Raw genomic sequence first — 24,098 nt, 5'->3', positions numbered from 1 at the left:
CCCCCAGTGGGCCACCTCCACCTGGCTGGACAGAACGCCCAAACAGAAGACACGTTTCCAGGTTGTTTTATCTCCGCCAGGCTCCTCCACCTCCGTTCCAGGCCTCCTTTGTCCGCTCCTGGCCCTGGTCTCCCCCGCGTTGCCCCGCGGAGCAGCTCTGTTGCTGGGTGGCTTTGGCGGCTGTCAGTCAATGTGACTGCTTTACTCCAGAAGGTTCTTTTTGCACCAAAGTCCTCATGGAGACAGAACGGCTCACCTTTGATTTGCTCACCGCTCACATGCAAAGACAGCTCGAGGCCTCTGCTGAGCAGGGAAAGACGGCAACGCGGTCTGTGGTGCAACAAGGCTTTCTAAAGGCGAGATCCCAGCCTGGGTTCTGCTCGAAGGGAGCAGAATCAGCCCAGGAGAAGCCAGCCCGAGAGGGAGCAGCAAGACTTAGCGGCTGAAAGGCTCTGTCCCAGAGCACGTGAGGCAGAGAGAGAGAGCCAGCTTCCTCTGTTATCATTTTCAGCCTTTGGAGCTGGGTAGGGAAGTATTAGGATCCATCCAGCAGACACCAGGGAGAGAACAGGGCTCGGGACGGGCTGGGGTGGCTCTGCAGGTGGCAGAAGTCCCGGGACCAGAACCTACACTCCTCGTGCCACGCTCTCTACATAAGAGCCGCTCTTCACGAGCAAGTGTGGCCTTCAGCCCTCTGGACTGAAAAGAACGGACACCCGCAGCACCACCAGGGAACCAGCCTGGCCACGTCGTCCTCTGGGGCGAGCACCCACAGACCAGCACACGTCAAGCCCCAAGGAGCCCTCACACACCTCCTGGGACACTGCCAGGCCCACTTCTGGGGGCTATGACATCGCGGTGTCACACCCGACTCTCCAGGCCACACTCGGTGACAAGCCTGTGCAGGTTCTTCCTAGGGACCCCTGGCCTTTGCAGAACTCATCCCGGGAGCCCTTGGATTGCAGGGGGCTCTTTCTCCAACATCCATCAGACCAGGCCACCTACCCCACAACTCATGCATGGCTCCTGATGGCCTAAAGCTGTGATCCCCAAAGGTGGATATGGGGGAGGGGGGGAGACTAAAACTTTGATTTGTGTTCAGCTTTTTTTTCTCACTCTTTTTTATTTCTGTCCATCTTTGCCTTGGAGGTACCCTGTATGTTGGCACAGCCATACATGCATGTCATTTATAAATAAATAAGCATACAAGAGCAAACGCCAGGTTAGTATGCAAACTATGACATTTAGAAAGGATAAATGAGGTCCTATGGAACAGCACAGGGAACCACCTCCAGTCTCCTAGGATAGACCTTGAAGGAAAAGAGTATTAAAAAGTACAAATGCGTATAACCGAGTCACTTTGCTAGACAGCAGCAACTGGCACAACACCGTAAATCAACTATACTTTTTGTTTTGTCTTTCTAGGGCCACACCGGCGGCATATGGCAGTTCCCAGGCTAGGGATCGCATCAGAGCTACAGCTGCCAGCCCACACCACAGCCACAGCCACAGAGGATCCAAGACACATCCGACACCACAGCCTGCGGCAACCCTGGATTCCTTAGCTCACGGAGCGAGGCCCGGGATTGGACTTGCAGCCTCATGGATACTCCTTAAACTGCTGAGCCGCAATGGGAACGCCGTAACTGTACTTTAAGAAATTAATGTTTTAAAAAGGAGCACCCCCAAATAAAGTGCACTGATGGGGTGCATCAGCAAGAGTGTGCAGGTTTCCAGACAACAGGTTAAATTCACCCCCAGAGCTGAGCTCGTCTGTCCTCTCCGTGCCTCCCTTGGGCACCGGCGACCACCAAGCTGCTGCTTCAAATCGCGAACGGATCTCAGATCCACTCACCTCTAAGAACTCTGTCAGATGGTCAACTCCCTCTCACAAACACCACTTACCACCCGCCCCCCCATCTGCCTGAGGCTCCACAAGCCCTTTTCCATGTAGATTGCACCTTTCAAAACTCGAAACTGATCAACATCCCTAGGTGGATTCCTGGACACTTTTAGGATAAGAATCAACCTCCACCCTTGAACCTAGGGCCCTGCCTGCCCACTCACCTCTCTCCCTCTGCCCTCTGCATTCCAGCACAGGATGCATTCTGACCCTTCCACCCCTAGTTCACGCTAACGTGCCCCTTCAAGCTCAGCTTCAATGTACTTCTCCAGGAAGCCTACCTCAAATCCGACAACAGACCTGGTTTCCCCACTAGGCTCCCTGAAACTCCCAGTGCATCTCTGCAGCACTTGTGTAATTGTTCACCCATAATGGATCCTGTAATAAGCTGCTTAATGGATATGTCCCCTGCCAGATGCAAACACAGGGACTGTACCCCAGTGCCCAGCCCTCCCCCCCCCCGCCCCCGCCGCCCCCCGTGTCTCTCCTGCCCAGGGTCCAGCCAAGCAGGGCCGCTGGCCCCATCCTGCCTTGTTTATACACCTGCCTCCCTCTAGCCTGGGAACTGGGAGGGCAGGGCCGGTGTCTGAGCCTGCAGGGCCTGAGGTCGCCCCAAGAGAGACATGCATTTGTCTAGTACACGACCAAGGCTATGCCCATTGGCATTAATCCCCTTTTTCCCCTCCCCTCAAGATGCTTTTTTCCACGCTCCCTCTTTCCACCTTCCCTTCAAGGGAATGACAGTAAAAAGATAACACGATCACCTCCTAAGGCTTCTGCATCTACAATAGCTAATCAGGCCTGCCCCTGAGAGGACAGCCAGGCTGCTGCAGGTGGGACCGTGGTGGCCACACAGCCCCAGGTCCACCACTCCCAGGGGGCAGGGGTGGAAGGGGGCTGGACCCGCCCCCACTTCAGACATTCCTGCTGCACACACCAGGCATGCCAAACAGGTGCTGAAAACCACCTCACCAAGGGCAGAGGACAGTGGGAGAAGCAATCCACAGACAGACCAACACACCGAGAACATTCTGAAATCGCACATGGCCTTTGATCAGCCTGCCTCAGTCAAGCAAGGCCTCGGGAGTTTCAGGGAGTACCAGACGTGGGCTTCCAAAAGCTACTGTGAGTCTCCACGTCCCCTGGCCGTTGGCCCTCCTTCTCCCTCCTCCTGCAGCGAAGTGGCTGCAATGGGGGGCAGAGGGGGGGAGGCATGCAGTTCCCATGCCCATGCAGCTGTCTGGCGTCTGGGGCCCAGGCAGCGGCAGCCTCCGCTGGGGAAAGCAGACGGGCCCACCCCACAGCTTGCTCTGCCCTGCAGGGCTCCCAGGACAGCCAGGGCCCACGCCCTGGACAACGCCAAGACCTTCTCCACCTCAGTGCCAGATCACAGCCCAGAAGGACATCACCTAAGCCCCAGACCAGGTATTTCAGGGAGGCCTCGCCTCCTTGACCACAAAGCTCCGTCTGCGGGAGGCTTTGTCCACATCAGAAAGTCATCATGGGAAGTCGAGAGGTCTTCCTGATGTGGCCTGTCTACTCCACACCTCGGCGAATGTCTCGGGCACCTTCCGTAGGACCAGGGAGCAGCCATTTGCAGTAAAAGCAGCTCCCACCTATCAAGGGCCAACCACCCCTCAGACACCATGCTAAGCCCTTTTTTTTTTAATTGGACTTTTTAGGCCCGCATCTGAGGCACATGGACGTTCCCAGGCTAGGGGTCGAATCAGAGCTGTAGCCGCTGGCCTACACCACAAGCACAGCAACACCAGATCCAAGCTATGTCGGCAACCTGCACCACAGCTCACGGCAATGCCAGATCCTGAACCCACTGAGCGAGGCCAAGGATCGAACCCAAGTCCTCATGGATACTGGTCGGGCTTGTTACCACTGAGCCACAACGGGAACTTCCAGGCTAAGCCCTTTCCCAACTCTCTCAGGCAATCCCAGCAACAACCCTGTAAGGGAAATACTGGTCCTAGATCATCTCACCTTACAGATCACTTCCCGAGGTCACGCAGCTAGGAAATTATTCAGCCAGAAGTTTTAAGCCTGTGCTCTTAAACCCTAAGCACAGCTGGTCTCCACCACATCCTCCCCCAACCTTCTTCTGTCTACTGATGAGGAGACTGAGGCCTGGAGCTGCAAAGCAACTGGCCTTGAGGTCAAGTTCAGCCCATCAGCACCCCGCTATGAACAAGAAGCCAGGCCTGTCCCATGCGCCTGGAACATTCCCACCCAGGTCGGCCGTCCTCCCCTCCTGCCCCTGCCACCCCCGCAAGAAGAAAGATCCCTAACACAATCCTCCTGAAGCGGGCAGGTCACATCCTCGCTAGGGTTCCCCCGCCCCTAACTGGACAGTGGAGCTCCCTGGCTCTCTCCGTCCTTGTCCTTTCTGTCACCCTCTCCCAAACGACCAAGTCAGCACTGATGAGGCTTGGAGGCAAGGACCTGGAGCCTCAGCACAAAACGAAGCATCTGCCTGGGACCTGGCACCAAGAAAACAGGGCACCGGCCTCGGAGAAATTCAAGCATCACCCAATTTGGAAACGAAGGAAATGAGTCATGCCTCTTTGAGGACATCCAAGAAGTGACCTTCCCTTACAGAGAAGGAAACTGAGGCAAAGAGAGGCAGCGGTAAGCGGTCCTGGCCCCACACAGCTGCTGGGGACAGGGCTGGGCAGATGGAGTCAGAGCTTCCTCCGGGCTCAGATGCCCGCCTCTAGTTCTGTTCTTCCTTGAAGGCCCAGGAGAACCTGTTGCAGCTCTTTAGGAAGCAGGCTCTCATCCCTTTCTCTCTCTACTTATTCCCTTGGCTATTAAACCCAGAAACTTTCACCCAAAGCAGCCACATGCAAAAAGGAGCCACGTTTGTCACAAGCTCCCTCATCAAGCTACCGAGGTCTAAACTGTCGCCTAATTAATATTAACCCTCCAAATCAGAGTCATGCTCAGAAAACCTTGGATGAAGAGACACAGGGCGGGAGGGGAGTCTCCAATTTTCTTCTTACTTCATCTGGAAAATTAAGAGCACCGCTGATTTGAACAAGAAATCAAGGAAAGCAATCACCACTCCACACGGCCCATAGCGCCATGGACTTGGATGTGTAACCTGCCACTTTCATGTGCCGAAATTAAAATGACTGTGGCAAGAATAGCAATGATGGCCTGGCTTTGTCCCTCCTCCTTCATCCTTAGGAAATATTTATAAAAAGGAAAAAAAACCTTACAGAAGAGTCTGAAGGAGATCAGGCAAGAAGAGATTGTCCTTAGTTTCGAGATAAACCACAGAAAACTGGTCAAAGACTCCACACCGCAGCCCTTCCAGAGGTGGGTGCCCCCAAGACTCTAAAGGGTGATGATGGGGGCAGTGAACGCAGGGCACTGAGAGGGGAGGGGTGTCTGGAGACCCTCCACTCCTAACCCAACACTTATTTGCTGTTTCTGCATTAATTACAATAAACTGCTTCATAGCCTAGCGATCACTTAATGGAGCAACAAATATGGCTTTTTCCCTATAATTAGTCAATGTAATCTACTACTATTTCCCTCCTCCGGGCCACCCCCTTCCATCCTCTGCACACTCACACTCACTCTGCCCAGGATCCACTCATAATCTTGCTCCCCGTTTCTGGAAACACCCCGTGGGTCGATGCCACCCAGCAGATCATAAAGCGGAGGTGAATAATCTGGAAATGAGCAAGGCGATCAGGACAGGCAGAGGGTAGGTGCCCCGAGATGCTGAGGGCTCTCTGAGCCCTCGAAGAAGATCTGAGGGCCAGGGACCCACCAGGCCATGGCTGGGAACCTCAGGCATTTCCTGGAGCTCTGCTAAATGGACTGCCACTCATATGACAGGAGCCAGGGATGCATGGATCAAAAGCTCATATTCCATGTTCCCCACGTAAAAGGTTCTGTGAAAAGTAACACCTGCCATCCCCATGTTCTCCCTTCTTCCCAAAGGTCCTCGTCGTAGCTGGGAGCTTGTCTTTCCCTGAAGTCACTCCCTCCTTCTAAGCGACCCCCCAACCTCTTCGCCATCCAGCCTGCCCTTCTAGTGCCTACATGTCAGAGGAACACACCCACCTTCCAAAGCTTTCAGACACCATCTAAGATTCCTGACAAAATTAAAGTATTGCCTTAACCTTGAACATTCAGATAGGCATTCCCATTGGGGCTCAGCGGTTAATGAACCCGAGTGGTATCCATGAGGACATGGGTTCGATCCCTGGCCTCGCTCAGTGGGTGAAGGATCCGGCGTTGCCGTGAGCTGTGATGGAGGTGGCAGACACGGCTCAGATCCCGTGTTGCTGTGCTGTGGCGCAGGCCGGCAGCAACAGCTCGGACTGGACCCCTAGCCTGGGAACTTCCATAAGCCTCAGGTGCAGCCCTAAAAAGACAAAAAACAAACAAACAAAAAAAAATTCAGAAAAATGAAGGATACCACCATGCCCCTCTTACTGTCTGCTTCTCTCTGCTCAGCACACTCAGGATGTGTCACCTGACTTTCAGGTATGCTCATCCCCTGCAAGAGCAAAAACACTTTGCATCTTTCTCAGTTTCAAGATACAAAAAAAATTTTTTTTTAATTTAAAAAATCCCCAGTCGTGAGGGAAGGAATTAACATGTTCAAAGTGTCAACCACACAGCAGGTGGCTCATCTACAGTGTCTCACTTCAGACCCATGACCCTACCGTCCAGTTTTCTAAGTGCAGAACGGATGCTCAGAAAAGTGTAAACACTAAAATCACAGAGTTAGTGGCAACGAGATTCAAACTAGGTCCCTCTGAGTCCAAAGGCCATGCTCCTTCCAATCCACAAGCTTCATGTTTGTCTGGATCCAAATTACATGCATTTTCACTCAAGTCATATATATCCATACACAAGCACACATTCGGGTTACATGCTCATTTGTGGTTCTCAAGTACCATGTTTTTGTTTTTGTTTTTTTGTCTTTTTTTGCAATTTCTTGGGCCGCTCCCGCAGCATATGGAGGTTCCCAGGCTAGGAGTCTAATTGGAGTCGTAGCCACTGGCCTACACCAGAGCCATAGCAACACGGGATCCGAGCCACATCTGCAACCTACACCACAGCTCACGGCAATGCCGGATCCTTAACCCACTGAGCAAGGCCAGGGATCGAACCCACAACCTCGTGGTTCCTAGTCGGATTCGTTAGACACTGAGCCACGACGGGAACTCCTCAAGTACCATATTTAAAAAAAAACAAACAAAAAAACAGTAAAGCAGAAGACTGTTGCCCTTAAAACAATCCTCCAACTACCAAGGCAGTCGTTTTGCCAAACCAGCCATGGGGTCTCACACTTCCTGACAATAAGGTAACTCACACATCATAGCACTTAACTGCGTGCCAGACATCGTCCTAAGCACTTTTTTTTTTTTGCTTTTTAGGGGCCTACCTGTGACATATGGAAGTTCGAAGGCTAGGGGTCAAATCAGAGCTACAGCTGCTGGCCTGCGCCACAGCCACAGCCACACCAGATCCGAGCCGGGTCTGCGACCTACACGACAGCTCACGGCAATGCCAGACTCCGAAACCCGCTGAGTGAGGGCAGGGATCGAACCCGCATCCTCACGGATACCAGCCAGATTTGTTCCCGCTGCGCCACAACAGCAGCTCCTGTCCTAAGCACTTTAAATGTTAACTCATGTAATCCTCCCCCACAGAGGAGACATGAGCTCCATCTTACAGATAAGCAAACTAAGGCACAGAATATTTATTTACTTATTTTAAATGGAAGTTGGTTACTTTTTTTTCTTTTGCTTTTTAGGGCCGCACCTGCAGCACATGGAAGTTCCCAGGATAGGGGTCAAATCAGAGCCATGGCTGCTGGCCTACACCACACCTCACAGCAACACCGGATCCTGAACCTGCTGAGCGAGGCCAGGGATCGAACCCAAGTCCTCATGGATACTAGTCAGGTTCATTACCACTGAGCCATGACGGGAACTCCCAGAATATTTAGATAACTTGCTGAAGATCACACAGCTGGGAAGTGGCAGAGCATGGATTCACTCAGACAGCCTGGTTCCGAAACCCACGCTCAAACGAACACTAAGCCGTACCACCTCCATAAAAAGGAAGAAAAATAAGAGTCAGTGGATTCAATGCAAGGTGAGGGATCAGGCCTACAATGTGGAGCTTGTTCTCCCACTATGTTCAGCCCTAAATCTGTATGACCCCCCCTCACCCCACCCCATTCACAAGCTGGTCTCATGATTTCTCATGAGCGAATAACTATTCTATTCAAACTCTCCTGTCAATACCTGAGCCCAGAGGGCCCAAGGAACTGGTCCCTCGGTGGCTTTTCAAGGCCCCGCAAAGGGGGAGATGCTGGAGGATGCTTGAGCTCAAACCCACGAAGCACTTCTCAACACTTGGGGGTTTTGTCTGGACAGCCCTGGAGCGCAATCATTTCCCATAAACACAATCAGTCTTTCCTCTGGGATGCCCAGGGGGCCTTGCTCATCCGCACTCCATCATCTCTTTACAGCTTGGGGAGGAACTCCGGTGGCTGCTTCGACTGATGCCGCGGTACCTTCAGCTGAATCCACCAGGGTCACAGCTGAAGAAGGGCGGCCAGGAGGACGAACGCTGTGAATGCACAGGCTCTGAGCAAACAGGATGATGTGGCGATAAAGGCACTCGCCACATGCTAGCGTGGCAGCGTGCCAAACGCACGCTGCCCGGGCAGGACGTGTGCTCCGAAGAACTCTAATTGAATTCTTTCGGCAAAGCGTAGCAGAAAAATTCGTAATGAGGTTCCCCCCACCACCACCGCCCCACTCCCCACGACGTCAGTCAGGTTCTACAGTTGTGTGGATCCAGTGAAAAAAAGCCATTTTTAACAAGGATGGCGACGGGCGCCGACGGCAACCTGAACATCGTGTGCTGCAGGGGAAACACGATGATCCAATCCGGGGATTTTTTTTTTTTTATTTTCCAAGCGATTTAAGGGAGGCCTTCTGCCATAATCAGCTTTACTACCCCTATTAGCACAGGAAAACAAGTCCTGAACCTGGCTCCCTAGTGAAAAACGCAAAATTTGTATAATTAAAATTATACTTGTGAAATTCAAACACACTTTAATTTCCTAAGGGCCCCCTAATCAAGTCAGAAGTTCTTACTAAAACCAATTATCTGCTTTGAAAACAGAAGAGGCAACAGATACATGGAGGAGTCTTGTGGAGATTCGCGGGCCCATCTTTTCCGAGGTTCAAGCGTCCTAATTTGATCCATGCTCCCCAGGTGAAAGATATGCCATCAATAAAGACACGCTGTATTTCCACCCACTCCAGGCCCCATGTAAAGTTTTTTTCTTAAGATTTCTCAGTGTGTCATTCACGTGCCCATCACTCTTTAGAAGACTCAGACCAACACCACAATGAGGAAGGAGATGGCGATTTCGGCCTCATTTCTGGACGCTCCTGTCACCAGGGCCAGCTATGCCCTCCCAAGGTCCCATCCACAGCAAGACCCAGGGTCCTCACCACCTTCCCAGGTAATCGACCCCAAAGACTGAAGTCTGTCTTGAGTAACTAGAAATTCTTGCACCAAGAGCAACAGGGAGACACAGACCACGTTCCAAGGCACGGAAAGATTTAAGAAGCAGTGGCTGCAACGTCCCATTTAAACCATCAATAGGAAATATTATCAGGCTAGGGCCTTAACAAAAAAAGAAGCAGCAGCAGCCATTCGCACAGGGGCTCTCTTCCCGCCTCTCTGGAATCCAGCTCGGAGCTGAGGACTGACGTTTCATACTCTGCCCCCCCCCCCACCCCACCCCCGTGCTCCAACAGCACCCAGCTCTGTGGTGTCCGCCTCACCAGCCACAGGGCCCCACCAGATCCTGAGAAGTATCAAGATCCTTCTTGTTGAAAGCTTACTTTTCAGGAGGTGGGAACAGAACACTCACCTTACATGGGACTCTCGAGAGTGGAGAATACTGTAGCCAACTGAGCAACATTTGGTGTTAAAACTTTGATAGGGGAGGTGTTCCCATCGTGGCGCAGGGGTTAACGAATCCTACTAGGAACCATGAGGTTGCGGGTTCGATCCCTGGCCTCGCTCAGTGGGTGAAGGATCCGGCGTTGCCATGAGCTGTGGGGTAGGTCACAGATGCGGCTAGGATCCCGCGTTGCTGTGGCTCTGGCATAGGCGGGTGGCTACAGCTCCGACTGGACTCCTAGCCTGGGACCCTCCATATGCCCTGGGAGCAGCCCTAGAAAAGGCAAAAAAAGAAAAAGCTTTGATCGGAAGACAGGAAAGGCAGACGCGTGCACCCCCACCAGGCACCCACACGCAGCTGAAAGCAAGTCATGGGAACCCCAACCTCGCTGGACCCTTGCCTCCCTCCCATCAGAGCGGCCACCTCATTAATGTCACTTAGCATCACAGTTTGCTACACGAGGTCTTTCGGCACTCTGTTCCCGCAGGCAGCCTGAAGCCGGCTGCCATCGTCAACTGCTGTCCTTTGGGAAACTATCAAAAGCTTGGATTGGAGAAAAGCAAAAAACTTTGATAGGGCCTCACAGCTCACACTTTTCCCTCCTCCAGTTTCTCCTCTTTGCTGCTTTATTCGAAATCACTACACACACAAACTATGTTCTGAAAGTCATTTACAACAGGCCGGCTTTCACAAAAAGAGAGAGAGAGAGAGCGTGCTAGTGATTGCAGTGGCCCATCTATTTGCAAATGCCCAAAGAGAATAATTCATTTCAGTGGAGGATATGAATGAAGCCCTGAATACATTCCAACACGGTTTTCTGCCCTTCAAAACAATAAAAATGTAAAAACCCAGACGAAAGAAGGCCTGGGGTGGCAGCAACGAGAGTCTCTCGACTCCCAAGGAATTTATTCTCCTGGATCTTCCAAAACACTCTCCCCCCAGAATGCATCATCAAGACCATTTTATTAGAGTTTTCTAAACCCTTGAAATTGTCACATAATTGAAACAGAAACAGCAATTTAGAGCTCTGAGTGGATTTCTTAAAAAGAAGACTCTGGACGGGCCCAACATCCCCTTCTCGGCCACTCCGTCCCAATGTGAGGCCCTCGAGTCCAAAACCCTATTTATCTTTTAAATCCTCCCCTGCCATAAAAGTTACACGTTCCCCTAATGCTTTAGATTTCAGGACATTTGGGAGAAACCCATCCCAGACAACAGGCTAAAAAAAGAATCCATTAGCATTAACTTGCCTGTCACAGCCAGTGACAAATAAATGAATGTGAGGCTTTCAGATCAGTCATTGGTGGAACTACCCCCAGGCGGATAAAGACCAGGACTAGGAGACAGAAGGCACCCAGGGAGACCTCTCCCACAGCGGGTCTTAGCTGTGCCCTGGCTGCTCCCCAGGACTCCACTCTCGGAAGCAGCAAAAACAGGCATCAGACGCGGAAAAGGAAATGCATTCCCAGTGCCCATGGAGCAGCCCTCCCAGATAAAGGGTCCACGCTTTCTCCCCTAGGGAGCCGGGACCCCAGGAGCAGACGGAGCCCCTGACACAGAATCTTCCAAATCTCAACGCGCTGTTCTATCGGTCTCCCTTAGAAAAGGCCAGCGGTACCAATCAAGGCACGAGCTGCTAGGTAAGGCCGTTTCTGACCAGGGCAGTGCCATCTCTGGGGACAGCAACAGATAACAAATGCTTCCACTGGACCTGCTATGTGTAGCTATCACCCTGGGCCCTTCATCTGTGTTAACCCACTTAACTCCCTTAACAGGTCTAGGATGTAGGAAATGTGAAGAGTCCCCATTTTCCAGATGAAGAAATGGAGGCATGAAATCAGAGTGACCTAAAACTCCTTAGCCAGTAAGTGGGATTTAACTGTGCCAAACAGATCCTGAAAAAATAGGCAATGGAAACTAACTTGAAGCCTCCTGGCCAGAGCAGGCTCTTCTGCAGCCTGAGCATGTTACCGCAGTCAGGCAAAGCACCAAGAACCTAAAAATCTACCCACTCGTGTCAGATGCAGCTGGGCAGAGTGGGTAAAAGAGCAAGGACTTGGGATTCAGAAAGATTTGCACCCAAGGCCAACCCCGATCCTTACTAGTTCTGTGGCCCTAGGAAAGCTTATCGCCCTCGGCCTCGGCTTCCCCATCTGTCAAATGGAGAGAATATGAACTACTGCACAGGCCCATTTTAAGGATGAAACGCCAAAAAAAATATTGGCATTCCCGTCGTGGCTCAGTAGAACTGAATCTGACTAGCATCCCTGAGGACACAGGTTCCATCCCTGGCCTTGCTCAGTGGGTTAAGGATCCGGCGTTGCCGTGAGCCGTGGTGTAGATCACAGACGCAGCTCAGATCTGACGCTGGTGTGGCTGTGATGCAGGCCAGAAGCTACAGCTCTGATTTGACCCCTAGCCTGGGAACCTCCATGTGCCACAGGTGCGGCCCTAAAAAGCCAAAAAAAAAAAAAATTAAGTAGACAGAAACATAGCACAGTTCCTGGAACATACTGACACACAATATGCGATGGCCATTATTCTGAGTTGGGATTTTCCTCTTTGATGTCACAAGATCTCAAAGTAAAATAAAGAAGTATAGCAGCTAAGTACCCACCCTGAGAATAACTTCCCAGAAAGCGGGGAATCTGATGCTATCGACCCCTGAAGTAGAGGAAAACAGGGACCTTGCTACATTGGGGGCCCAGGGGACCCCACACGGACCAACCACCTTCAGCTGTGGTTACACAGTCTCACATGGTGCTCAGTCTCAAGACCACACTGTCTCACACCCAAGGCAGAGCCGGTGGTGCCAAAACCTCGAGTGCCTCCCTCTAGGCAGCCACTCAAAGGTGACGCCAAGCAGACACTACCTATGTAGTCACAGGCCAGGATCCCCTGAGCCACAGGGCACAGGCCTCGGTGTCATACAATGAGTGATTCCCCAACAAAGAAATGACATCTCGATGTCTACAGACGGTAAGGTCAAGATCACAACCTAGATATGGACGAAGAACCGCAGTGTGGAATTCTGTCTACAGCACGGCCCCTTGTTAAGGAGGCGAAAAAGAGGAGGGCAGATGGTGGAAACGAGAGCTCTCAGTAGCTGCCACGCACCCCGAACATCAGGGTGGTATCGGCCCGGACCATCCCTCCTAAAGAAGGGTCGGCAGCCAGAGAGGATGCAGTACGAATCCCGCTCGAGGCACAGGTCCAGGGCGGACCGTTCTCCAAGAAATCGCACAGCCACAGTCCTCATGGGGACCCCAGCATCTCCACTGGTCCCAAAGAGCTCCATTCATACGGAGCGGCCCGTGACCCTGCACACACACAGCAGGTTCCCCGGCGCCTGCCAGCTCAAGCACAGACGCATGGGCTGTGCCTGGCGTTCAAGGTCCGCCTGTGAGCTGGCCCCAGCCCGCCGTCCAGGCTGCATCCCACGGCATCCAGCTGTACACACCCTTTGCTGCAGCTGCCCGTCCTGACCTCCTGGCCCCCGGTAGGAAGAACTACATTCCTGTCATTCTTCCCTCCTACCTGTTCTTCAGCAGCTGGGGCAAAAACTACCTCCTCCAAGGGGCTCCCTTCATTCCTCCTTCCTCTACACACACTGCCCACCTCTCTCCCTGTGCTTACGGCAGCCCCTGCTGTAACACACGCGGCACCGCTCCCCCAACCCAGAGGTAAGATCCCTGAAGACAAGCACTGTGACCTCTCCTTTGTCATCATGCATTCATTCTACCTAAATGGAGGTCACAGCATGCAAAAGAGCACTACTAAAAGCTAAACGTTGTTCTCATTATTATTAATAAAACACACTTGTGCTTTTTTTTTTTTCTTTGTCTTTTTGCCATTTCTTGGGCCGCTCCCGCGGCATATGGAGGTTCCCAGGCTAGGGGTTGAATCGGAGCTGTAGCCGCCGGCCTACACCAGAGCCACAGCAACGCAGGATCCGAGCGGCGTCTGCAACCTACACCACAGCTCACGGCAACGTCAGATCCTTAACCCACTGAGCAAGGGCAGGGATCGAACCCGCAACCTCATGGTTCCTAGTCGGATTCGTAACCACTGCGCCACGACGGGAACTCCACACTTGTGCTCTTAGTTCTACGCTTGTGCCTTTAGTTCTATTGGCCAGGAGAGGCGCTAGGACGTGAACCCAAGGAACCACAAAACGCCGCACAAAGCACCTCACATGGTCCCTGGTGCTGAGCAGGGACCTGGTACATCATTACTGAACACTGGAAGGGGCATGTGAATGCATGAAAGGCACAGCCCACCCCCACTTGACTCTGCGGAGGTTTTCACACCTGCTGGCATGCTGTACACCTGCCCACCAGCTCCCTCTTCACTAGAGGGAAAGGCCCACGAGGCCAGGAACTTTGTCTTGATCTCCCCACCATCCCCAGAACCGCACACAGCATCGGGCACACAGCAGGTGCTCCGTAACATTTGGTGAATAAATGAAGGAGTAAGTTCCTGGCACAAGGCCCCGTGGATGTAACAATACATTTTCTGCTCATTTGTTATTGTCGGACAGGCCATAACCAAAGAAAAGGTAAAGTGCTGCGGAAATCCAGAGAAAGAGGTATTACGCCCCAGAGGGAGCAGGGATGGCTCCGTGGAAAAGATTGTGACGAAGTTGGGCTCTGAAAGAAGGGTCTGTTTTGCACGGTAGAGAGAAGGAGGCCCGTGCAGAGGGGGATCCACAGAAGGGCAGCTGTTCAGAGAAGGCAGAGCACTCTGGTTCTAGGCAGCAAAAGCTTAGACAAGTCGGGCAATAAGCTGGAAGATCCCCGTACAGATCTTTTTTTTTTTTTTTGTCTTTTTAGGGCTGCACCCTAAGCATATGGATGTTTCCAGGCTAGGGGTCCAATCAGAGCTGTAGCCACCAGCCTATGCCACAGCTCACGGCAATGCCGAATCTTTAACCCACGGAGCGAGGGCAGGGATCGAACCCGCATCCTCATGGGTTCGTCAACCACTGAGCCAAAACAGGAACTTCCCCGGACAGATCTTGAAGAAACTTTCCGACCTGGCTGAGTTTAGATTTTGCCCAGTAGGCATCAGGAGACCAAGGGTTTCCTAAATTCCCAGAGAGTGAGTGCACGCCATTAAAAACAATGAAAGGAGCTCTCTGTAAAAGAACACCCCAGACCAATCAAAAGGACAGACCTGAGGATCTACAGCTTCCCCCCTTTTTTGGCCACGCCCACGGCATGGGGAAGTTCCCTGGCCAGGGACTGAGCCTGCGCTATAGCACCGACCCCGAGCCCCTGCAGTGACAGTGCTGGATCCTTAACCCGCTGAACTACAACTCCCATTTATGTGCCTCTCAGCCAGAGGATGTGCAGTTTTAAAAATACGAAATAGGACGCAAAGCATGGATGCAGCTCCCAGGGGTACCAAGAATGGTTCCTCAGAGAGCCCTCCTCCCCCTGCCTTCCCCGAGGGGAAGAGGAGTCTCACCTGTCTGCCCAAAACATCTGACACAGAGCACCGGCCCTCCAGCAGCTGGGCAGACTGGCCTTAACATTGAAATGAGAGCATGTGAGGAAAGGCAAAATCCAGGGTAAGGACATTTGGAGGACGAGCTGCCCCTCCTCCCAAGCTGACACCTGCTGCTGCTGAGGATGCAGGAAGGAGCCTAGCGCCTTGACAAGAAAGAAGCTAAGCCACTAATCCCCCAAGGCCCCCGCTGCCGTGGATGGGGGCTGCAGACACCCCGCCACATCCCTGCTGGGGACAGACACCCACCAGCAGGTCGGTTAACTGTAGCTGCCTAGATGCCAGCTGCAGAGCATCCAAAATGGCAAGACACTAGAAGGACCTGACCCACCACAGTGGGGGGGGAGGCCAGATGTCGAAAACTCACCCATCGCCCTTGAGAAGCTGCCAAGAAACCACTTCCCCGGAACAGGAGGTGCGTGTATGAAACGCCTGGGCTGCCCTGCACCCATCTGGAGCATCTTCCAGGGAACAGGAAAACCTGGCTTCTAGCTCAACCGTGCCACCACTTCGCTGTGCCAGGAGCAACCTTCACAACTTCCCCAAGTTGTGAAAAAGCCAGGCTGGATGGAGTTCCCGTCGTGGCGCAGTGGTTAACGAATCCGACTAGGAACCATGAGGTTGCGGATTTCATCCCTGGCCTTGCTAAGTGGGTTGAGGATCCGGCGTTGCCATGAGCTATGGTGTAGGTCGCAGACGTGGCTCAGATCCAGTGTTGCTGTGGCTCTGGCATAGGCCAGTGTCTACGCCTCCGATTGGACCCCTAGCCTGGGAATCTCCATATGCCATGGGAGCGGCCCTAGAAAAAGACAAAAAAAAAAAAAGTAAGAAAGAAAAAGGCAGGCTGGGTTCAACTCACTCATTTAAGGAACCCGACACCAACCATCAGCAGCTCCCTGCCGTCAGAGGGCTTCCATTCCAATGAAGAATTTTCTTATGTCATTTGCACCATCATCATCTTGTGAGTCTACAAAAATAATTCTCTAACAGTATCAGCCGGGTGCTATTCGGTGCCAGGCTGCCGGCAACGACTTCAGCGTTCCTCTTGAAAAACGCATCCGTGGAGGGCAACCCCACGATCCAGGTTTTAAAGGGGAGGCAACAGGCTTGCAGGGGCTGAGGTGACTCAGCTGGGACAGAAGGGAACTTGCAAACAGGCTGAGGGAATGAGATCCCTCTTGATCCACAGATACGGTTCTGGCCTCTAAAACTTCAGGAGGAAAATGAGAACCGGGAGAGTGAGGAGTGCCTTATTACACACAAGGATCATTAGGGCAGAGGGTGAGTTACGCCCAGACTCACTCTTGGCCCAAGATGGGCAGTCTGCTGGCTCCTCCACACAAGAAAAAGAACCCACGAGCCCTGAGCTGAACTCTTCCAGGCAGGCAACACGTGTGCCCAAAGGACCTGCCGAAAGGACATGACATGATCGATCCCAATCATCCTCGCTTCTCCCGCGGCTGCAAATTAAGTCATCGTTTCCGAGCGGCATGACCGTTTTAATCTTTAAAGATAGAGGTGGGGGAGGGGGAGGAACTCTTACATATTTTACAAAATGAAATAATCACCCGGAGAAATAGAGAGACACAGGACAGACTTAGCTGCTTCTGATCAAAATGTACTTCACTAATTAATGGCCACTAGTCTCCGAAGAGTCTCCCCTCGACTAGTTAATAATGCCCATTATACTTCACTTGAGATGTGACCATTTCTGTCGCCCAGACAGAGAGATGCACGGCAGGATTCAAAACCTTCGCTTTGGTCTCTCATTAAAATTCTGGTCAAAACAGATTTTTATTTATATGATACATTACAGAATATTATGACAGTCCTAATAGGAAATCTGTTCTTCCCTGCCACGGGTTTTCTTTTCGTGTGACGTTACTGTTTCTTTCCACCGGTCTTGTTTTAACACCTGCACGGAGTATTTCTCTGGCGAGCGTTAGCAAGGAGGGACGGCCAGAAAGCAGAGAAATGCATCTGAACTGGAAGGCACGCGGACACACCATTTACCAGCCCTGCACCGGGTCCCCGAGGAGGGGCACGGCTCACCTTGCCCCTGGGGCCCTGGCACGCACGCGCGTGCGCGCACACACACACATTTAACTGCAGGGAGATAAATAATAAACAAAAAAAGGCTTGAGTTGAAGTTCTACGCTCCAGCCAGCCAGGCTTTGGCCTCCACTACTAACTTCGGTCTGAAATCCCCTGGCCAGACTCAAATTCTAAGAGAAAATAGCCATTAACAAGGAAGACGCTCTCTCTCCAACCTGCCCCAACTCCCAAGCACAACACCCCGCTGATCCCCCAGCTGCTTCACTGTGGAGCAACCCCAGGACCATCTGAGAGGTGCCCTGAGGGCTCAGATGGAGACACACGCCAGACAGTGTCACACAATAGGGTGACATCACAGGGCTTGGGCGAATTACCCAACCATGGAACTTCAAGGTCCCGAGGCGCTGGCTGGGATTCTGCTCTTTGCAGCCCGCTGACTGTCCGAGCCACCTCCTCCTCCCCTTCCCTCGCTGCCCCCGCACGACAGGAACTGGGAGAGCGCCCAGCTCAGGGGCCAGATCGCACTACTTCTCAATGCACCTGGGCCTTGGCGTCCTCATCTAGAAAATGGAGCTAATGCTCAGAGGGCAGAAGCAAAGACTGAGTGAGTGAACACACATCAGGTCCCTACCAGAGTGCCTGGCACACAGACTCAATCCTCTCCTGGGATCGCTGTGAGGACCTTGCAAAAATAATAATAAAAACAGCAGGTAACACATACGCTATGCTAGGTCTTCTTTCAGGCATTTGACCTTTCCTTGTATTTATTGATTGACTGATTGATTGATTGCTTTTTTTCAGCATATGGACGTTCCCAAGCGAAGGGTGGAAAGAGAGCTGCAGCTGCCGGCCTCTGCCACAGGCACAGCAACGCCAGATCTGAGCCACATCTACAACCTATACCACAGCTCACGGCAACACCAGAGCCTTAACCCACTGAGCAAGGCCAGTCGGGTTCGTGACTGCTGAGCCACAACAGGAACTCCCTACCGTTGTGAATTGATTGAATCTGTACCCGAACTCAATGCGATGGGGAAACGGAGGTTCAGAGAAGCTAACTGATTTGCCCAAAGTCACACAGTATAACGAGGGGCACAGCTGGCATCCAAAGACAAGCTGCTCAGCTTGAAAACAACAACAACAAGAAAGGTAGTTACACCAACAACGAGGATGATGGGTCCCCAGGCCCTCCCCCTCTGCCAGGCCCTTTCACCCTTCACGACAACCTTCTGAGGGAGCCAAGTCATCCCCCCATTTTATAGATGAGCAAACCGAGACAATTAACTCAGTGCTGCAGGACCTGGGATTCGGGTGGCGGTAACGGATAGGAAAGTTCTCTGAAAAAAGCAAGGCGTGTCATAAAAAGTGTCCTTACAAAACCCCTAGAATTGAATGGACAGATGTCCTTCCCCAACGAGTTGAATGTTAGCTCACATCCAAAAGTCTGTTAATTCACATCCGATTCAGAGGGCGGGCGGGGTGGGGTATGCGCACACTTTGACGCGTTCAAGAAATAGTCTGTCTCATTTTTTAAGTTGAACGCATCACTGAAAAGCCAAACGCCAGAGGATATTAAAATAGAGCACTGGTTAAAAAAAAAAAAAAAAAAAAAAAAAGCTAGGGGGTAGGGGCAGCTGGGAGAGAGAGGAGAAAACAGGTCAAACCCATGGTTTGACCAAGTCAGGGATTTTTCCAGTTTCCGTCTAGGGTAATCTGATCCCAGTTCTGGGTGATCAAGTGACTAACCTGGAAATTTGAAGATTCACACTTATGGAAGAAACAGCACTTCTTCCAAACTCAGGAAACACTGCTAATTCTGGAAGCCTTCTGAAATGTCAAGGATCACACACAGTTTGGAAAGCAACCTTTAAACACTTAAGAGGGTCCCAAAGTTTGTGCTCGGTACAGAAACAGTGTAACCTCTTTGGTTCACTAACTCCTATCAGCTAAAGCATTAAAGAAAAAATGCTGAAAGAAAACATTTCCCTATTTTTGTTTAGATTTGTGTTTCCTTCCAAAAAGAGAAGGGAAGGGAAGGGGAGGGAAGAAGGAGAAAGCATTACATGGAAGAAAGAAAAAGAGGGGGCGAGAGAGACAGAGGGAAAGAGAAAGGGGGTGATCGTATGGCCCCAACCTGAAATCCTCCAAATTATGACCCACAACAGCCAACTCTCTCTTCATTAACGTGCAAAACCATTTCTCCCTTTGCACACCCAAAAGGTTCCACTTCCAGGAGACCACACTTAAAGAAATAAACTGAATTCGCTAAAACCATAGCCCCTGCCCTCTCTGACCTCCGATCAGACACTTCGCCTTCTCCCCTTTCCCCTGAAAGAGTGCCCAGACCACAGGATGCAGAAACAGCCTTTCTTCCCATGTTACATAGGGAAGAAAAGCGTATAATTAAGAAGTGCAAATGTAGCATGGAAGCCAGAAGCCCTTTCAAGTTCACCTTTGGCTTCATGCAGCTGTTTTCTCGAGACCACACCTGGCGAGCTCAGGGAGAACTACGTTAACTACACACTTGGGGGAAAAAGGGAAGGCCTATCTCAGGTCGTTCAGCAAGGCTTGTGGCACCACTCCGACAAGGGGACACGTCCAGCGCTTCTCCACGCAGGCACCAGCGCTTGCACCAAAGAACGGCAGTGCTGGTTTCAAGAGTGCCCAGATATGTCCAACCTACCTGAAACCGACACATCCATCGCGTCCTCTGTCAGATGGAAGGCTTTGTGGGTCTACAAAGTTGTTCTTCCAAGAAAGGGTAAGCCTTTTATTTAAATTCTAGTCCTCTCTGTAATCTCCAAGTTGCAAGGCCTCAAAAGAGTACCCTCCAAAGAAGAGTCATGAGGAAAGACGCAACTTTTCCTGATATGACCGATCTCAGCAATGCTTAAAAAATAAATAGAACCTTGCCGAAATATTGCAACAGACAGATCTATGTCTGCTCATGAAGGAGCAGGCTTGTCCCTGCCCCCAGCTGACGATCAGAACCCACCTGGGGATGGCTAGCTTGCGCTTGGGCACGAACACACACACACACACACACACACATACACACATGGTCATCTCACAGAGTATCCGGCCCAGCCCGGCCTCTCTCAACCACACACTGATACCCTGAAGACACGGTGTACGCCAGCTTTCAAGGCTTCATTGCCAGGGTTCAGTCTGAAACTTGAAATTCAGCAAGCATTTGAGTGCGAAAACCCATCAACCAATTCTCCTACTTACCTTGGGTTGCGCTCGACGAGGAAATGCAACTTTGGGGTCAATCTGGGGAGAAATGGAAAAGGAGGCGTCAACTGCAGGACTTCGAGGGGAGGGAAAAAAGTATGATTAATCACCTATCTACGAATCACTCATTTCTCAGGCTTTTAACCCAGCTTTTGGTAACTTCTCAGGCAACTCAAGTTTGATCTCAACGTTCAAGGTCCCTTCCCAGATGTAACAAATAGGGCCAGCCTTTCTGAAATGTTCTGCCAGGTATGTCCATGTATAAAATGTGCTTTAACAAGTCAGATCTGGCATGTTCTCAATTTAGGCAAGGGCTTCTCCTCCACGGACACCGAATGTTAAATGGTACCTGCACCTAATGCGGGACGCAAGGCTAAGGAAAAAAAAAAAAAAAAAAAGACGGGAGCATCATCACTGGAAAAAACTATAACCTAAAAATTATGTGGACGATCCAGCAGTCCCCGGATGGTAGTTCTTCTCCTTCCCAATAACCAAACGACACACGTGGGGAAGGGGATTCCAAAATGTTTTTCAAATCAACAGCATCCAAAAATTCCCGCTGGAGTTCCTGTCGTGGCGCAGTGGTTAACGAATCCGACTAGGAACCATGAGGTTGCGGGTTCAGTCCCTGCCCTTGCTCAGTGGGTTAAGGATCCAGCGTTGCCGTGAGCTGTGGTGTAGGTTGCAGACAAGGCTTGGATCCAGCGTTGCTGTGGCTCTGGCGTAGGCCAATAGCTACAGCTCCGATTCAACCCCTCGCCTGGGAACCTCCATATGCCGCGGGAGTGGCCCAATAAATAGCAAAAAGACAAAAAAAAATAAAATAAATAACAAAAATTCCCCGCTGACATCAACTCGATGTTCTGCTTGAATGAACTCACTTGTTTGAGCAAAAGTAAAATTATCTAAGATTATTCAAAAGGATAGTTCGTTCTGCCCTTCCACCTCGAAAAGAAAGCAGGTGTCCAAAACTTTGGAGCCTGAGCTGGTTCTTAAAAATAATAATAATAAATTCAAATGAAAGGAAACAAAGGAACTAAAAGCACCTGGATTTTAAAAATCACAAGGGGAGGTTAAAAAAAAAAAAATCTGCGAAGAACCTCAACCCATATTAGAAAAATAAGGCCATTATGGGAAGAGGATTAAAAACAAAACAAAACAAAAATCACTGGAAAAAAAAGCAGTCAGAATCCAGTGTAACAATTAGGGTAACCCCCTACCCTAACCCCAAGTGGAAGGGAAAAACAACCAGTACCCCAAGCAGACACATCTGCAGATCTCAACCAGGGACTGGCTTTAAAACTCCAAACAATTCCCACAGAAGCATTTGAATCTAACAGGCTGATGTGGGGTAGAGCTGGGGGAGGGGGTGTTGGAGAGAAAATATGGGGAGGAAAGGAGCGAAAAAAATATTCCCCTTGTTGGTTTTCATTAAATTTCTAAATGTCACAAATCTTTGAGTAAAATTCAACGCGGAGCGTGGCATGAATACTGCTACAAGTTATTTATTTATCCGCTTTGGCTTTCATATTAAAATGTTCCCCTTTTAAAATGTAAATCTCAACCTTGTTTTCAGTGCTGCCATGGGGGGGGGGGAATAAAAGAGTAATGCTTTGGGGAAAAAAAAAAGCGCAGAGGAGGGAAAGTCACACCACAGCTAATTCTGTTTCGGAGACTTATCCCCTAGGACCCAGCCGGTAAGACATAAAGATCTACCACTTTTATTAAGGTCGTTTAAAGACCTAATAAAAGTCTGCAGCATGTTTTCCACCTTTAAACATCACCTGAGAAATGAGAGATTGCTTCGCGGGAACTAAAACAGACAAAAATCTCTGATCTAGGAAACTACCCTTTCATGGAAATTAACATTATCACAGCTACAGGTGTATTCAGCACCAACTAGAGCTGTCGACAGGAGAAATACAACAGGTGTGGATTTCCCATTCTTCGGACCCAACGTCAGACAGAGGGGTCTTTTCATCAACACTCCCCCACAGTGTGGTTTGTGTGCTCAACAGCACCCAAGTGCCTTCATCAGTCACCTTGTTGGGGGGGGGGGGATAAAAGGTGAGGCACATGTTGGGGGGACCGGCCAGGAGCCGGAGGGAGAAGGGAGAGGCCAGAGCAAGCCGAGCGCTGAAAGAATCATCTAAAAGGACAAAACTCGGAGCCAATTCAGGATTCCTGTATTGGGTGTTGCGATAACAGCGTGTCGCAACATATACCACAAGGAGAGTTCTTCCGTGTGCCAAGTGTGCACGCTGAGATCTCGAAAAGGAGAGGGTGGGTCAAGATATATGTATGGCAAATCCCAACCTTTTGCACATCCCTGTCAACTCTTAAAAAAAAAAAAAAAAAAAGAACAGAAAAGAAAACTACCAAAAATGAAAACATGAGTTAGTTAGGTACAGCTCTACTTACTGGAGCTACAAATCCTCTAGGAAAATACTAGGGGACTATTTTGGATATGAATGGCCGTTACCTAAACAAAGCTTTTAAGGTAACGGGTAAACAAGATCCTCGCTTCCATGTCAATAAACCAACCGCGTCTGCCTCCTGCACTGCACGTTGAAACAAAGTCAAAAGCTAGGTTATACTACATAATAGCCACCTAAACACGTCTACAAACAATTAGGGAGGGACCACCACAGGCCTCGCACCTGATACGATGGCGAGAGATGACCCACCACCAGCCACGAGAGAAATCAAGTACTGTATTTCTCCAACCCAGGGTGGGCAGAGGGATGGATACCAAATTCCCCAGTTTGCCTTGAAACATCTTTCCTCGTTAATGTTACTCGCTTTTTGAAATGCCTAGCCACGAAGTCAAGGAGATAAAAATTCTTCAGACATCAGGGATCACCCTGCAAACCCTGTCCCTGAAATTTAATGACCTAAAAGTACACCAGTACTTTGGGCCACAAGTTACCACAGGTCCAATGCAATTAATAAAGCAACTTAAAGTGTGTGTGTGTGGCGGGAGGGGTCTTCTCCTGAGCTGGGGAGGAGGCATGCACCTGATGTCTGATCAGAGAAACAGGGTGAATTTGCAAAATCAATTCAAGGGCACCAAAGGTGGCCAGGTTTTGCTTTTCAGCTCTTCCATACAGGGTTAAAGCCCAAAAGGACTTCAAGACTGCTCTGTCCCACTCCTTTATTTTACAGAAGAGGAAACTGTGGCCTAGAGGCAGGGAACAACTTGCCTTGTCGGGTCTTGAACCAGCAGCTAGGCCTAGAATCAGATTCCTTGCCTTCTCCCTCCCACCCACCCACCACAGACGGGAAGCCCCCAGCAGCCCAGCACTGCATCCCAGCACCACCTTGGATCCCCTGCCCCTGCTTTAGGTGGACGTACAAAAGCCAGTACTGAAATTCTCCTAGACAGACACACAGGGAAGGCAGGAGAGCCAGCATAAATCAGATCAACTC

General features: G+C 50.8%; 1 protein-coding gene across 3 annotated transcripts in view; it reads right to left on the bottom strand.

Moving 5' to 3' along the window:
• MSI2 (musashi RNA binding protein 2) overlaps positions 1–24,098 on the bottom strand; it is a 441,294-nt gene that overhangs the window by 414,708 nt on the left and 2,488 nt on the right. For all 3 annotated transcript variants that reach the window (XM_047758360.1, XM_047758358.1, XM_047758359.1), the window contains exon 5: positions 20,667–20,708. In XM_047758360.1, coding sequence (XP_047614316.1) covers positions 20,667–20,708 — 42 coding nt within the window. The remainder of the gene's footprint in view (positions 1–20,666; positions 20,709–24,098) is intronic.

This window comes from Phacochoerus africanus, chromosome 14 (assembly GCF_016906955.1).
Source record: "Phacochoerus africanus isolate WHEZ1 chromosome 14, ROS_Pafr_v1, whole genome shotgun sequence".
NCBI classification, from domain to species: Eukaryota; Metazoa; Chordata; class Mammalia; order Artiodactyla; family Suidae; genus Phacochoerus; species Phacochoerus africanus.
This window is presented reverse-complemented; position numbering and strand designations above follow the sequence as displayed.